The sequence below is a fragment of the Xenopus laevis genome, chromosome 1S, assembly GCF_017654675.1.
Source record: "Xenopus laevis strain J_2021 chromosome 1S, Xenopus_laevis_v10.1, whole genome shotgun sequence".
Classification (NCBI taxonomy): domain Eukaryota; kingdom Metazoa; phylum Chordata; class Amphibia; order Anura; family Pipidae; genus Xenopus; species Xenopus laevis.
This window is the reverse complement of record NC_054372.1, coordinates 10,258,456-10,276,312: the sequence shown is the minus strand read 5'-3', so window position 1 is coordinate 10,276,312 and position 17,857 is coordinate 10,258,456. Positions and strand designations below refer to the sequence as shown.

At 40.1% G+C, this 17,857-nt stretch overlaps 1 protein-coding gene across 2 annotated transcripts in view; it reads right to left on the bottom strand.

Annotated features, from left to right (window-relative positions):
* Positions 1 to 679: 679 nt before the first annotated feature.
* fgfrl1.S (fibroblast growth factor receptor like 1 S homeolog) overlaps positions 680 to 17,857 on the bottom strand; it is a 141,549-nt gene continuing 124,371 nt past the window's right edge. Inside the window, exons 4-7 of one of the 2 annotated variants that reach the window (XM_018243001.2) lie at positions 9,968 to 10,048; positions 5,082 to 5,366; positions 3,566 to 3,937; positions 680 to 2,633 (exon numbers count right to left, since the gene is read on the bottom strand). In XM_018243001.2, coding sequence (XP_018098490.1) covers positions 2,233 to 2,633; positions 3,566 to 3,937; positions 5,082 to 5,366; positions 9,968 to 10,048 — 1,139 coding nt within the window. In that variant the 3' untranslated portion in view covers positions 680 to 2,232. The remainder of the gene's footprint in view (positions 2,634 to 3,565; positions 3,938 to 5,081; positions 5,367 to 9,967; positions 10,049 to 17,857) is intronic. The other variant, XM_018243002.2, reaches the window with a different exon arrangement.

Genomic DNA, 17,857 nt, shown 5'->3' with positions numbered 1-17,857 from the left:
GGCTATTTTAAGAACTTTTGTAATATACATTCATTTTTTTAAAGATATTAGGGAATACATTTACTGTTAATATGAAGAAGTTGTCAGTAGAAAGAAAGAGGCTGTTCTGATGTTCTTCTGCTTAGTAAAAACATTTGAAACATTTCCCAAATTTTCCTAAGCAGAAGATCGTCAGAGCAGCCTCTTTCTTTTTACTTCTAACTTCTTCCTTGACTATTCGGTGGTCAGAGAGGTCAAAAAGTAACCAACAGGTGGCGCTGCTGTTACAAAATGTATTCATATTAACAGCACATGTATACCTTAATATTTTGGAATTAAAATAAATAAAAAAAATAATGAATGTACATTGCAAAAGTACTTTGAATCGCACTCTCATCAATTTTACATTAATTTATTTTAAAAGTTTACTTACCACTAAGGGTGAATCAAAGTTACACGACTTGGGCCTAGGATTATGTTTTAATACAATAATTTCATGTTAATTATTTTTTAAATGTAACATGTTAAGAAAACATTAATGAAAAAAATGAGGCGTAGTTGTCAGTTGCGGGGGGACCCTAAATTGCCCCAAATATTAATCATTTCGAGAAAAGGGCTGGCACAGTGGTATAAATGTATAGTAAGGCAAGTTCGTGTTATTAACAATTATGAAGGAAAGTTCTAGGATAAAGTAATTCTCTTTGTCTTTTTCCCTCTGTAAAAGTTTAAAAAAGATATCTTTGGGAATTGGTAGGTAGAGTTTGGGGGGGGGGGATTTTACTGTACAAGATTGTCAATAATTTGTTGGACAAATTTTGTATAATTTTTTAGATGTACACAAAAACACGACTCCAGCTCAGGTGGCAATTTAAAGACTGAAAAGTTGCGGACCCTTTCCCATAGATGCAGAAGAAGCCCCATTATGAAGTCCATAGGCGTCTCTAAATTGCCACCCGTGCCTACTACATTGTTCATTTTTAAAGAGTCACAGCAGAAAAAAAAAAATACAGAACCTTATATATATTCACTCAAAAATATCTATACAAATTACCAGTTGATGAAAATAATATTTTACATAGACGTTATTTTTTTCTGTTTAACAAAATAAATTAAATATACATGGCTTTAGTTTAAACTCTATATAGAATTACATGGTTTCTATATTCATCTTTCAAAGCTGCTGAGACGCTACTGCTCTTATCGACGGACAAATATTACAATATTATTATGACTATTTTGAAATAAGCAATTTAAATACAGGGAATACAACCAATTGGTACTCGCAAGCACTTTTGTTTGAATTGCCTGTTTTTCTTGGATGACGAACTGTATAATGCAATCAAAGTTGACTTTGAGAAGCAACATGAGTATGAACATAAATATGGCTGGTGGTGCATAACTGGAAGCAGGCACTTTTGAGGGGCTTAAGAACCCCCAAGAACAACAATTGTCAAGACATTTTCCATATTTCAAGCAATCATGCTAGCTTATATCTAATGTATATCTATAACTTTCAGTATGAAAGCCATTCCACCTTTCCAAGTCTAACATGTCTCCTTTGGTGCTGGCCATCTAACTGTTCTACTCTGTTAAGGCAGTGATCCCCAACCAGTAGCTTGTAAGCAACATGTTGCTCTTCAACCTCTTGGATGTTGCTCCCAGTGGCCTCCAAGCAGGTGCTTATTTTTTAATTCCTGGCTTAAGGGCAACCTTTAATTGCATGAAAAACATCTATACTGCCAAACAAAGCCTCCTGTTGGCTGCAAGTCCACATAGGCGCTACCAATACCCAATCACAGCTCTTATTTGGAATCCCCGGGAACTTTTTGCAGGCTTGTGTTGCTCTCCAACATTATTTTATACTTGAGTGTGGCTGATGGGTAAAAAAGTTTGGGTACCCTTGTGTTAAGGGATGGCCTCAAAGTAGGGTCAAACCCCAAAAGCACCAATAGAATGATGCAACATTAAGCAATTACTGACCCTGAAGTGGAACAGCAAACAAATAATTCCTCCTTTGCTTTCATAGCACACATTGTTTCTTCACACCAAACTCCCACATATAAAACAGCAAATAAAACATATGCCCCATTTTTAATCTGGGGGCTGTAATTTCCTTCATTATTTCTTCTCTTTGTCGCTCTCAAATTATTTATGACATTCTTTCATCCATGTTTACTGGCAGTGTAAGCTGAACCAAGCAGTCTTTCTGAGGTACCGGTGAGAGAATATAAGTCACTTGAGTTTGGTCAGCATTTAGCACTGGTAATGAATGTGCTGGTGCTGGTGGACTTTGGCCTCCACATGAGAATGTGTGTGACTGTGGATATCTGTATAAATCTTTGGGTACATTTTTGATGACATGGCCGGTGCTAAGACAGGTCCTTGTGATAGTAAATGCTGCTGCTGCGCAAGGTACTCATCATAGTTTGTAGAGGAGATGCCTTCTTTGTCAGGCATTTGTGGTATGGCTACCCTTGCTGGTTGTCTATGGATGGCAGCTGCAGCTGGAGGAGAACATGGCTTCTTCTTCGTCTGACAGAGCCAAAGAAGAATTGTCCCAAATATAAAAACGGCTCCAGCTGGTATTCCAATAATCACTGGCCACGGGAGACTGCTGTTTGACGAGGCCACAGGTGCAATGGGAGGCTTTGGGTCTGTAGATTTGGAAGTAGGCAAAGAAAAATGATACAAATTAATAAAATTTAAGGGAATGATGAAAAACAGATGTCAAGCACAAAAGAGCATACTACATTATTTTGATAACAAAGCGCCTGCCAAGCAGCAGTGTCGGACGCCAACAAATAATGCTTTGCTGGTGGTATCTTATTAAGGTCTTAAAGGACAAACAAACAGTTTGCTTTTGTTCACTGGTTATCTTCTAGGCTCTGTTTAATTTCGCCTTTGTACGTCTAGCAGAATAAACTCAGCCCGACCACATATGGTTTCAAAATACGATCCCTCAGCAGTGAGCCTGGCTTCCTTGAACAAACTGGAGATGAAATGTGGTCAATTGTCACTAATACCTTCCTCTTATGTCAACAAGTCAGAAATCTCAACTATGTGGTGCAGTTGCAAACAGTCTGCGAATCAGTTTTGGCCCTGACAGACAATGGGAAGCTCATAGACTGTTTTCAATTTAATAGCAGTCATTTTCTAGTCAAAATCAGACAATGCAGATTATTGCACAGTTACAAGTCACAGTGGATTCCTCCTCAAACTTGACTATCAAACTTGACTATCTAGAGACCCTCCATAGGCTTCAAAAATGACAACACACTTCAAACTCAGCTTGCCAACTTGTCATTCAATGAGACCTGTCCATCACCCATGCTAAGCTTAAGCACTGTGTAAATGTGTCGGATGAATCCAAGCCCAGAATACTCATGGAGGCACACTATGAAACATAGAATTAATGATGACTCTAGAGTAAGTATGGTTTTTGAGAAAGTAAAAAGAAGATTAAGGCTGCTAAAAATATTAACAAATATGAGCACCATTTGCAGAAAATCTGACTGCGATTGGCTCCCATATTTGTAGGGTCTCATTAAAAGTTGAAAATGCAATACTATTTTAGAATAACGCTTACCTGGCAACACAGTCAGAAATGCACTTTTGAAGCTGTAGCCCATTGTGTTAGCGCCAAGGCAAATATACATCCCAGCATCTTCCTCTCTGGCGCGGGTTATAATGAGTTTATTCAAATAAGAGCCATCAGGTCTGGACCAAACTTCTCCTGTAGGAAGCACTATAAACTTCTGCCCGCCAACATCGATGGTGGAATTGTACTTGTTCTCTGTGCCGTACTCAACTCTCTTCAACCACTGGATCACCGGCTTCACATCACTGCGCACCTTACATTGGAAAGACGTTGTGCCGCCAAAGTCAACAGTGGTGTTAACCGGATGGTTCCCTGTGAGTATTGGCTTGGATCGAGTTCTCTCTGGAAAAATACAAGTGCCTAAGAAAAAGGGCACATATTGTATTCTAAAAGGTACTATATATTTATATGATATATTATATTTATTTAATTCTCATATAATATAAGAATGATCATGACTCAGCTGTACAGGCTTTAAGAAGGGGTTGGATGGTGTTTAGCAAGTGAGGGAATACAGGGTTATGGGAGAGAGCTCATAGTACAAGTTGATCCAGGGACTGGTCCCATTGCATTTTGGAGTCAGGAAGGAATTTTCCCCCTCTGAGGCAAATTGATGAGGCTTCACATGGGACCTTCCTCTGGATCAACTGCTAGTTAGGCAGGTTATATACAGTATAGACTTAAGGTTGAACTTGATGGGCTTGTCTTTTTCAACCTAACTTACCATGTTACTATCACTCATATAAATTAAGCTGTAGGTTATATTGAAGATGGAAACCAGGAAGAAAGGTTTTGGCCTTAACGGTCAAAGAGCACCTTGCTCAACATATTTATTGATGACCAAATCCGTCATTGTGGCAGTACATACCATTATTGTGAGCGGTGATACAAATCATATCAGCTGCTAAAAGTTTACATGAAAGTGCAGATACAGGTGAGCCTACGAGGTGTTGTTCATAAAACAAGACCTATTAAAAGTGCGTGTAGCAAAAATATCTTTGGCTGGAGGCAAACCTATTGGAACTGGAAAAACAGGTGGTGCAGGAAATCTAAAACACCATCCTCGGTGTCAGCAAATGTTATTGGACTTTATGGGACTATTTCCACTTTTTGGTTGACTTTATTGAGTTACATTGTCTGGTGGGTGAAGCCAGATTTCTCACAAGCAAACGAGAAAGCGCGTATCCTTCTCAAATCTACAGCGTAACTCCTGTTTCATTGGTTTTGATTTTTTACATTTTTTTTCTGGTTTTGATATAAGGGAAATGCCAAATCTGACATGAGGATGAGGTTTGATTCATTTTCCTGTCTCTGCTCCTGGTTTTAGTGTAAACATATGTTTTCAGTGTCTCTACACAGCTGCATCTTTATGGTTACCAGATGTCCATCAGGTCTAGTCATGCTGAACCTGAGATTGGCTGGCGCATGTGCTTTCCATTTTTTTGGATTGGAGAGAGCCCAGAATAAAAGAAACCTGCCTTTGAAAGCCTGTATTGGTACTTACGGATGACTTCGACTTTGTACGTCGCATTAATCTGTCCGACCCTGTTATAAACCTGGCATGTGTACTTCCCGCTGTCCTCCGGCTTAAGGCTCTTCAGGTTCAGGGTCCATTTTTTTTTCTTGTTATCCCCAATCTCTTGAGAGGTTAACGGCTTGTTGTCTTTCAGCCAAGTAATATCTGGTCTGGGATTTCCACTTGCGATGCACTTCAGTCGTACGGAGCTTCCCAATGGCCTAGCAATGACTCTTTTCCTCATTTTCGCTGGCTGTGTAAACCGGGGTCGGGCTGTGAATAAAAAGAATAATAAAATTTAATGGTATAAACTCTCCTCCTAAAAATGGTTTACAGCAGCGATTTGAAACTTTCACCCCTACAGCTGTTTCCGAACCCCAGTTCTCATCATCCACGCCAGCGGCAGCTGAAAGGTGGTTACGTTAAAGGGATACATCAAAAAAAATTCTTCTTAAAGTTCTTCTATTTTGAGAAAGTTATATATTATATGTTTCTGCTCAAAACAGCCTAAGTTCTTCAAGTCATGTGATAGAAAGTCTAATAAAAGTCAGTGGTCCTTGCTTCTCTTATTCACAATAAAGCGATTTAAGGATTTCTTTACAAAAAAAAAACATGGAAAATAAGAATATAACCATAAGAAAAGCTTAAAGGGATACTGTCATGGGAAAACATTTTTTTTTTTTCAAAATGAACCATTTAATAGTGCTGCTCCAGCGGAATTCTGCACTGAAATCCATTTCTCAAAAGAGCAAACAGATTTTTTTATATTCAATTTTGAAATTTGAAATGGGGCTAGACATATTGTCAATTTCCGAGCTGCCCCAAGTCATGTGACTTGTGCTCTGATAAACTTCAATCACTCTTTACTGCTGTACTGCAAGTTGGAGTGATATCACCCCCTCCCTTTTCCCCCCTGCAGCCAAACAAAAGAACAATGGGAAGGTAACCAGATAACAGCTCCCTTAAACAAAATAACAGTTGCCTGATAGATCTAAGAACAGCACTCAATAGTAAAAACCCATGTGCCACTGAGACACATTCAGTTACATTGAGAAGGAAAAACAGCAGCCTGCCAGAAAGCATTCCTCTCCTAAAGTGCAGGCACAAGTCACATAACCAGGGGCAGCTGGGAAATTAACAAAATGTCTAGCCCCATGTCAGATTTCAAAATTGTATATAAAAAAATCTGTTTGCTCTTTTGAGAAATGGATTTCAGTGCAGAATTCTGCTGGAGTAGCACTATTAACTGATGTGTTTTGAAAAAAACATGTTTTCCGATGACAGGATCCCTTTAATAAATACCTTATTTTTCAAATGAAAATGTATTACTTGGCTAAGGAATTTCTACTTATATGCCAAGGATTCTTAACCTGAAGTTGGTGCCCAAGGACTCTAAGCTAAAATCGGTGCCCGATGATATCCATACTCATTATAGTGGATCTCTATGATCCCCTTTAATACGTTGAAATAGGAAATACAGTGGTGCCAGGAGGTGCACTGTCTGCCAGGGGGACCTCCAATGCTACAGTTTGAAAACCACTTTTTTGCTACGGGAAGTTTCCTTCTTGGGAAAGAGAGGTGGCCCAGTGTTAATATGGAAAATATAAAGTCTCTTTCCCTCTTTTACCTCCCTAACTAAGATCCAATCAGGGGAATGTAATAAAAGTCGATAAGAGAAAAAGTATTCGCAATGCGAAAAGTTATGCCTTTGCGCAAAAATTTTTGCTTTGCGCGAATTTAAAAATTTCAATTTAAAACTGAAAAAGTTGTTATCTTTGCTCCAAAAGATTACGACACCTTCAAGCTCATCTTAAGAATGCGCAATTACAATTCGCAATGCAATAACAGTTTAAGGAAAAATATTACATTGCGAGATGCCGATTTTTATTGTTATTGGTTGCGAATTGTTTTTCTCTTTGCAACTTTTATTACATTCCTTTAAATGACTTTAAAGTAGCAAAATGAATGAAAAAAGCGAAATATATTTTACATTGTTTTCAGGTGTCAATATTGTTATAATTGACATTATTCCCTGAACGAGTCCAGTAATAAGGGATTAAATTGAAAACGTATATTTGTTCTGGTTTAAGGCATGAAATATATACACTTTCTACGTTACGATAATAAATCCTCGGCTCTAAAGATTTAGTTAAATAAATAGAAATAAAAAGCATACGGAATTCCTCCAAGAAAAAGCGCTCGCTCAGCAAAGAATTCTTCAAATTCCTTTTTTTTTCCCCAGTGTGAACGGACTAAAGAAACTGCACAGTCTGAAACTCTGTATAATGAAGTAACTGAATGAGGTGGATGTTTATTTTCACTACGGTACACGGGTAAATTTGACAGGGTCCTGGGTGCGGCAATCAATAATAAACCATGGCTTTCAATAAAAGTTTGACCCTGTGGAATTCAGATTGGCTTCTGTTCTTGGGTTTCGTGCTGGTTGACAAGCTGGTTTGAAATTGTCAGATGTTTGTTTTTATAAAAACTGTTTTCTCCCTCGGGCAGGGGGTCACAGCGTGTGCTGTTATAACAAAGTGAGTGCTTCTCACCTTATCAATCATGGAACAAAAATGAGTGACACGTGAAAGGGCAGCGCAAATGTATCGCCAAAACACGTAATGCAGAAATGCCGCCTCAAGGTGGACCTGTTTTGCCTGAAACTGCATCTTTTTTTTTACATTTAATACAATGGAAAGAGAATTATCGTGTAAATAGAAACTGCTTTTTTACTGCCGCAGTTTCTGTTCACTTCTCCTCACCAAACATGATGGCCGCCATATTGTTTTTTTCCTGTAGTTGTAGATACTTCCAACCCAGCCTGTTTATATTTTAGCAGACACATGTTTTCTTATCTGAATTATTGAAATTAGGGTCACAGTAAGGCACGGCATTTATTTATTACATGTGTTATTCCATTAAAAGACAAAAATAGCTTTGAGCCAAAGAACAAAGTGGATTACCAGAACGTTATGCCCCTTATTTATATATATATACACAAACCATAGGGCCAAGTTGCCATTTTTATTTAGGGTTAGGTGGTTAAAAGGGTTAATTCAATGAGTAGCTACTGTGCTTTAGGATATATTGGGTACTTCATGGCCCCTGGCATGAAGAAGAGGGATGCACTGAATCCAGGATCCTAATTTGCATATGTAAAATAGGGATGCAAGGGAACTTTTCACCAGAAAACAAGGTAGTTAAAAAATTTTTCCCCACTTTTTCCTTCGGTTCGGTAATTGCCCGAATCTTTCACAAAGGATTTAGGGATTCGGCCGAATCCCAAATAGTGGATTTGGTGCATCCCTAATGAAAGATGCTTGCTCTACACTTTGGGGATCATTTCATGGACGGCCTTATAAAACCAGGGAAGTCAAGGACTGAATGTCCCAAGAGCAACAGCTGTGGAAACAAGTATGTCAGCCTGGTCACTTGGTGGGGTGTGGATAGGGTTGCCACCGTTTAATAAAATTTCCACCGGAACAAAAGGGAGGACCGTGATGTAAAAGGGGGTGGGCTGTGATGTAAAAAAAAAAAAGGGGACGGAGCCACAACACCCGATGGCCAGTAGGAGGCAAAAAGGTAAGTTTTGAGTAGATTGGGGCCAGGCCAAGGGCTTTTGTTAGGGGTATTACAAATTTAAGGGCAGCTACATTGCCGGTAAATTTGTAATACCTGCCCCGGCCTTGGAAGGTGTTTTTCAGGCTAGGCAAGTAAAATAGTGGCCCAGGTGTCAACCCTAGGTGTCGATGAATGTCAAGTTTAGAACATCCTCATCGGATGGATTTTATGCTTTTCTCCCACAATTAAATATAGATTTCAGCAGGTTTCCACTGAAAACTTTTTGGCTCTATGTTATATAAATATATATACACAAGAACCTCTTCTACTGTATATGGCTGCTTCCATATTGAAATGCATTATATTATTTACTACTGTTATAATAGATAAGCATTAGGACTAATACACAGTTACTTATGCAAAGTAGAATGCTTTGAGTAGGAAGTTTTGTGTGTTTTTCAGCAGCCGAGAATATACTGTATGGACTCCAGATACTGCCTAAGAAACTCAGCTGACTCAGGCCCGAACTCTGCCCAGTCTTTGGGTGCACTACCCCAGCTGCAATTAAATCTGACCCGGCCCAGTGGGGGGCCCCTGAGGCAACAGCCATGGTGGGCCCCTACACTCCTGTCCGATGCCTCTTTAGAAACTCTATTACAAAGCCAAAGTGGGCCTTTTCCAAACCAACTTGAGAGCACCTTGACCTTCCAAAAATGGCAATTCAATTTGGCAAGTAGTTTGGACAAAATGCCCGGCAATCTTATTGCTCTGCAGTTGGTCTATCCAGACAAAAAGTCTTATCTGCCAGTAGCTTATCTTTGCAGGTGTTACTGGCAGACCTGGACCTTGTGTTCCGGACACTTTCATTCGGATCTGCTTGTTTTATGTCATTGGCTCAACTAAGAGCTCAGTGCTATTTGGCTGAATGTTTCAATTGGGCGGCTGGTTTACCAGTCAGGTAAAACAAAAAGTTGTCCTTTTATATGACTACCCTAACTGCTGAAAAAGGCATATCTATGATGCCATTAACAAATTAAATGCATTTGGGATTTTTATATGCTTTCATATGGAATGAATGACAAAATATACACACAACTGTTGCATTTTCCCTCAACAGGGTAGTCAACAAGGATGGGGTTTACTCAATTTGGAAGGGATTTTTGTAGGTCATAGGAGTAAGTTAGCACAGCAAAGCATAGCTTTGTTTCAAATGTTGCATGGAAACAATTTTGGAAGGCAAGATATAATATGACCTTTAAAAAAATCATCACTAACATTAACCCTTAACAAACATACAGGAGGCAGGTACTTACCCCACTGCTTATTAGAATATTCTTCTACTTCTGTATTGGGCCCATCAGGAGCATGATTTGTTTTTCCAGAGCTGGCGTCATCTGCAAAACACAAGGCCAAGAGACTTGTTATTTAAAGTTCTCCTCCATTAACAACTATACAATTACAGGACTACCCCAACAAGTAGTTATGAGAACTTTTTTTTCTTTATTGCACATTCATTAACAACAGAAACCAAGGGTGCCCATGTTTGATCGTTGAGACTTTCCAACTCGTTACCAAGACTCTCTACTCAGTAACTTGATATTGGAAAGTTGGACATACAGTAGGTTAAGCTCACAGCTAAAAGAGCCTGGGGATTCACAGAATTAGGGTGAGGTTTCAAATGGGTGCTGGGCGAGTAGGACATTGTTATATATTACTTTTTTTATTACTGAAATGGTTGGTAGGTTTAGTTAAACATAAAGTCAAGGATCAAGCTTGGGTGCCTGTGCTTGGCCGTTTAGAGAAAGGAATATTATGGCTCCTCTATTAAACTTCCTAGCCTTCAAGATATTTCAGCATGTTTCTAAACACTCCGTCAACTTGTATAATGCCACCATATATGTTGTTCTGCTAAGCTTGGAAATGTGGGGCTGTAATGAGAATAAATGACTTAAAAAAAGCTTTCTGGCTGCTAGCAGTCCCCGGAAGCTGGACATTTTCAAAGGAAGAATGCAAGGTATATTTTTATTGAAGCAAAATAAAAATAAAGTAAATTTATTGATGTTATGTAATGCAGACTTAATCTTAACCCTGTCGGAATGGAATTTGGCTGTGTGATAGCAGGTATAGTAGGGAGAGATGGTGCCTATAGTAACAGTGGGATAATAGTCTCTGGGAAGGTAGTGTGACTGTGGGATAGCAGGTATAGTAGGGAGAGATGGTGTCTATAGTAACAGTGGATAATAGTCTCTGGGAAGGGAGTGTGACTGTGGGATAGCAGGTATAGTAGGGAGAGATGGTGCCTATAGTAACAGTGGATAATAGTCTCTGGGAAGGGAGTGTGACTGTGGGATAGCAGGTATAGTAGGGAGAGATGGTGCCTATAGTAACAGTGGATAATAGTCTCTGGGAAGGGAGTGTGACTGTGGGATAGCAGGTATAGTAGGGAGAGATGGTGCCTATAGTAACAGTGGATAATAGTCTCTGGGAAGGGAGTGTGACTGTGGGATAGCAGGTATAGTAGGGAGAGATGGTGTCTATAGTAACAGTGGATAATAGTCTCTGGGAAGGGAGTGTGACTGTGGGATAGCAGGTATAGTAGGGAGAGATGGTGTCTATAGTAACAGTGGATAATACTCTCTGGGAAGGGAGTGTGACTGTGGGATAGCAGGTATAGTAGGGAGAGATGGTGCCTATAGTAACAGTGGATAACAGTCTCTGGGAAGGGAGTGTGACTGTGGGATAGCAGGTATAGTAGGGAGAGATGGTGCCTATAGTAACAGTGGATAATAGTCTCTGGGAAGGGAGTGTGACTGTAGGATAGCAGGTATAGTAGGGAGAGATGGTGCCTATAGTAACAGTGGGGTTACTAGACTCTGGGAAGGGACTGCCATTGCCAATATACATATAGACACACCAACTAACGGGCATTCTTCTACCAACTGTTTGATGCCAAGCCTTTGATGTGATGCGAATAGCTCCAAATCCATTTGATCCTTTGAAGATGCTTCTCTCCTTCATATTCAGCCAAATCTCAGAAACTGGTGCACTAACTGACATAACAGAGGCTCCTCCCCAGAAAAGATAAAAGGCAAATGAGCCCTATAGATGAGTTTAGTTTGTGCTACATTTATATTCCAAAAATAGACCACAAAGCACAAGGGCACCGTGTACTCTGCACACAAAACATTCTTTCCACGCTGTACTTATACAATAAATTGGAGTTGCTCTATAGCTTTGACAGATGTATCTAGAGGAGCCTATGTGCTGCAGAATCGTCATAGAATGTAGAACAAGCTAGTGATTCTGAAAGCTTTACATTGGGGGTCCCAAACCCTTTTTTACCTGTGAGCCACATTGAGTTGTAAAAAGAGTTGGGGATCAACACAAGCATGAAAAAAGTTCCTGGGCTGTGATTTCCTATTTGGTAGTCCATATGTTCACTGGCAGGCTAAAGGAGGCTCTGGTTGGCAGAATATTTGGTTTTAAGCAACCATAACTTGACTCCAAGTCAATAATTCAAAAATAAGCACCTGCTTTGAGGCCACTGGGAGAAACATCCAAGTTATTGGTGAGCAACATGTTGCTCATGAGCCTTTGGTTGGGAAACACTGTTTAGATAAATGCTATTAGGTGCTCTACTATACTATACTATACTATACCACTTCTACTACTGAAGTCATTGGACAGCGTTGGTTTTTAGAGATTCACAATGGTAGAACCAATTGGCATTCCTTCTTGCAACCTGCAAGGAGAGAGGAACCTCCCTCTATTTCCTAGAATATATGACCTGAAGTACAAGCAAGAGATTCTTGTACTTTAAAAAAGAAAGGAAATATGTCTTGTGCAAGCTGTAGTGATAAAACTGCTTTTATTCAACGCATATTCAGGCGCGATAAAATTCTTCTGTCATGATTCATCCACTGCAGCCTTCGTGTTACTTAACCACAAGCTCATATTGACTGACACAGAAATTGTAAAGGTGGAAACATGAGATCTGAACAGCAAATCTGAGTCTGAACACGTGGTTGCGCCTGTACGTGGCCTCCTTGTTCCATACCTTGACTTGAGTCCTGTTAAAGAGATACTTGCTGAGGCGAGGCTTTAGCATTAGACTTAGGTTCTTCAAGGATGCAGGGATAGTGGCATGCAGGTAAGTACACAACCCAAACCATTTACCAAATAAATTAAAGATTAAAAAAAGCTGAACGGCAGTATGTTGGGTCCAAAGTTGTACCACAGTACCAGCAGGTCCCAATTTAGTCCAGTTTAGTAGTGAGGTTAAAGCTTTGCTTGTCTAGAGTTGTCTACTAACCCCATTTGTGCAGTCTTTGTAGGACTTATTCAGTTCAAGGTCCCCCTGGAACTCCAACATTTGCCCCCCCCCCCAGTAGCTAATAACAAGGTTAGAGATATATGAAAACAGGGCTGTATCAGTTATTCAGTCATATTTCCGAGGAAATGTAGGCAATCTGATAACATTTCTTCCCAATCTCACACCAGTTGACCTTCAAGCTGGTCTTTCAGGCATTTCGACTTCACACGTAGCAGGCTGGCACAAAATGTAACCAAAGTGGTGCAGATAAAAAAAGTTGTTTATTTAAGTAAAATACATCTCAAAAACCTTACGCGTTTCGTGCCAAATCACAGGTATATCTAGGAGAGCAAACAGCCATTCTCCTGAAAGGGAACCCTCATTGGCCTTCAGGCTGAGTCCCCTGATGACTAGCAGTCCCACAGTTTGTAAAACACTATGCTAGTATGTTAAAGGCCTTTTTTTTGAGACCTTAATTTATGTTATAATTTAAATTTACAGAGGAATTTCATTTCTAAAAAAAAAATCCAGGACTTTATCATTATCACCCTAATGACATGAATTAGTTGGCATTTCTGGTGGTTTCCATCTCCATTAAAATCAGGAGACACTAAACTTGTGTTCTTTTCACACATTCGATTCAGTGAGAAAAAGTTATCTCATGGTTTATCACATGAAAACTCGGATGGGACAAGATTCAATTCAAGGAAAAAACTTTTCTCCTAATTCAGTTCCAATTTTTCCCTACTGGACTTCAACAGAGTTTTCACATGATAAACCATGAGATAACTTTTTTTTTAATTGAATTGCATCTAAAATTGAATCTCGTCCATGAGTTTTCACTTGATAAACCACGAGATAATTTTTTTTTTAATTGAATTGCATCTAAAATGTAATCTCGTCCATGAGTTTTCGCTTGATAAACTTTTTCTCACTGAATTGACTTTGGCCCAAAGTTTCATAAGTGACAGTGTGTTTACATCCATTTAACAGTTAAACCGGCTTTTTTTTTGACAAGTTCATTTCCTCACAATGCCAAAGGGGAAGTTAAGCTCCTGAATTTTGGCCAAAGCAAATGTCAATGTTAAAGCAATGGTATCGTATGCAACAGATGTTTTTCACCTACTGCTAAATGACGAAATGGATTTCATTCCAAACAGAATGGCTGAGCAATACAAGCGCTGGGTTCCCAAAGGGTTTGACACAGACAAATTTTTACTTTAGTGAGTACATTGTACATCTGCTGTTTGTGCAGTCCCACACTGAGACATAACTGTGCATATAATATATATTGTAAAGAGGGAGTGAATTATGCTGAGAACCAATATAGTAATTTTTGTACTTGTAATAATAAACAAGCCCTCAATAAGTGTCATACACTTATTATACAAAAAAGCATTTGATCTAAAAATACATCAGTCATTGTGGCTTAAAGCCTGAAAAGTCCTTTCCACAAAGAGCCTTTCTGCTATTGGTGGCCCAAGACAACTGTCCTTTGTGCCCTACAGGCTTGCACCTAATTCTATATAGGCTATGTGCTCTCCTTTGAGAACCTCATAGTAGGTGGGACCAAGAAATGTGGCCCAAGGGCCAGACAATAAGATCAGCCAAATTTGGTCAACCACCTGGCAAAGACTGTCAAATGAGGAAGGAGCACTGATGAGCAACATGTTGATCATCAACCACTTGGATGTTGCTCCCAGTGGCCCCAGCAGGTTACTGGCTTGGAGGCAGGTGTTGGTTGAATAAAAACCAGGCTGCCAGTTCACATAGGTTCTACTGGTAGTCAATCACAATCCATAACTGCCACCCCAGGAACTTGTAGAATCTTTGTGTTGCTCTCCAACTTTTTTTTACATTTGAATATGGCTGGGAGTCAATAAAATCACTTGGGCTGCACATATGTAGGACAACCTTGCAAAACACAGTAAAAGAGAGAGGGCGTTAATAATAAGGAGGTCCCAGAACCAATTTCTAAACTAAATACAAGCTCAGTATTTTTCCTTGATCTGCCGAGGCTGCTTTAATTTGCTCTAAGGCCGACCAGTCCCTTCAACAACCTGGCAGATTTGTAGCCTTTCATGTCAGATGCCCTGAAAGGCCCATTTCACAGGAGACCCAACTCTGCATAAATAAACATAATGACCCCTGAACTTAATCCTGAGACCAGAGCCCACTTCAAAGCAAAAGGGCGGGGAATGAAGTGATCAGCATGAACCATTAAGGGAGCTCCCGCTCAGCACTTTGAGAAAGGGGCCGTCCGGAGAATAAAGGGGGAGTTCAGTGAAATGAAGGAGAAAGTGATGTAATCCAGTCAGGCTCAAGTTTCTATAATGAGGCCTTTTTCCCTCCTGTTGAAGAAAGTTTAGGCCTATCAGCTACCAGTTTCTCTGGTACCTAAATATAATGTATGCTCCCTGAAAAATGTCTCCAATATCCATAATAGTAAGAATTTATTGCCGATATGAATACCAGGGAAATTAAAACCAGAAGTACAAATTGGGATATTAGCTACTTCCCCAGAATCCCAGACAGCTACAACCAAACACAAGCGGCAGTGAGGGAGTCTCGGCGTGCAGAGCAGCTTTTACTAACTGTGCTCCACGGGTGCTGGGGGACTACAGTTCCCAACATTCTCTGTAGGATGATGCATGCTGTAGCCCAACAACATCTTGAGAATTCAGTGTTGAACTGTTAGAGCTTGATGTACCCTTAAGAGTATTGATTCCCAAGCATGAGCACCAGGATCTCAACAAAACACTGGATGTGGTCTCAAAGCAGGTGCTTATTTTTGCATTTCTGGCTTGAGGCAAGTTTTGGCAGCACAAAAACCAGATGTACTGCCAAACTGAGCCTCTTGAAACTGCCAGTCCTCATAGAGGCTACCAAATGTCCAATCAGAGCACTTATTTTATGCTTGTGTTGCCCCCTCTTCCTAGTCTTTTTTACATCTGAAAACTCAGAGCTCATGGGTAAAAAAAGTTCAGTACCCCTGCCTTAAGAGAGACGGGGCTCTGGTGTTGTGATATACATATCCATTCATTAGGTCCATGGGATGATTGGTCAGATACTGTAGATGATTTGCCATTAAGGCTTATATCCAGGACAACACTAGTGTATTTAAAGGCACAAAGTATGCTAGTTCTTGTGAAAAAATGCTGCCTGCTGATGGTTATGGGTTACTGGCAGAGTATGGTCAAGGGTATTGCTGCCCAAGGAAAATACTACTTGTGCCAACTCCATGCTTGTGCCTTGGCCCATCAACTGATATTCTCCCTTCCCCTTATTTCACATCTCTGTCTACACAGGCCCCTTGCCAAGTGCTCCCACTTTTACCCCCTATTATTGCATCCCTCTCCCTGTCTATGGTTAGGCCTCTGCTACCTACCCCTAGTCCCAGCCCTGGTTATTAGCTCAGTGTGAAACCACTGCCAAGAGAAGTCATCTTAAACACAATTGTTGCCATGTTGCTCTGTGCAGAAACAATATTGTGGAATTTTGAGTGCGTTGGACACTCTTACGCTGTTATTCTGTACGAATCTAATAAAAAAAGGTGTCAGACACAGAAAAACTATAACAACTTAATTGATAGCAGGCGGCTTGTTGTGCCAGTAGCAGGGAAACAGCCACCACAGATATCTGGAAACACAATAACATCGACGGTTAAAAAACGAGTGAATATAAAAATAAGGAGAAAGGAACATTCCTGAGCCGGGAGAGCAGCCTGCCAGAATAGTGTGGTGTTTGATAGGACACAACAATTCACTTTAATGAGGGATCGAGTGAGGTGATGTATAGTCTTGAGCTGCCTTTTGGCTGGAGACATCGCGTCTGCCTAAGCTCAGAAGGAAAATGTGTGAAAACGAGCATTTGGATACCAAGAATAACCCACACTTAGAGACTATGAATAATATTTGGTAGGTCATGAACTCCCCAGAATGCTCCTCTTTGGCTGAGTCTAGTGAGGATAGTTGGACTCAGAGCTCGATGGCAGCACAGAAATACTCACGGTTTTGCACTAACAGTGCGAATAATGAAATTGTGGGAATGGTAAAAACAATGCACTTGGAAAACTTATAAACTGTGATACCCTTCTAATGGCAGTGGCTAAGGATGCCAGAGTCAGAATGCCCCAAATCACTACCAATCTCATCCCATTGTTGCCTACTGGGAAAACATCTCATCCATGGGGTCCCACTCTGCATTATGTTAGGTCACCCCTGAAATGGAATCATCTACATAACCATCTAGGCATTTCCACCACTAAATATTTTGGCCCTTTACTCAAAAGAGTTTAAAAATAAGTCACAGGGTTATGTGTGTGTTATGCCCATGAACTTGTGATTTTAATAGAGTAAACCCCAGTGAGTCTAAAAAAAGCCAGGAGACAAACAAGAGTAAAGTGTAGCCTGAGTATGGGGAGTCACATGTAATACTCCTGGGTCCAACATACAACACTTCTAAACTTTAAAGCAAAGGGTAGATTAAATGATTTGTTGGAGGTCCCAAGGTCATGTAACGGAGGCAATAACTGGTATCCATTGCCTTAACCACAAGGCTGCCCGGTGGCATCTGGTCACTCTTACTAGGTTGAGTTAGAAGAGAAACTGTGAAGATTAATGTACAAAGAGTTGGGATTTTCCAGCAGAGTAATGGATTTCCAAGTGACATTTCTTATTGTAGAGGACACCTAGGCCAGCTGTTTAAAGCTCATCTCATATCAAAGCTTTCATCGCTCCAATCACTTTTTGCCAATAACATATTTGTGACACGTGAGTGGGTGCGGCCTACTAACGAGTAACTTGTATCAGTTGTAAGAGGCAAGAAGGGAACAGGATTCTCCCCTCTGCCTCTTGTGCACATACCCCGCTACAGCTGTTGGCTGTAACTT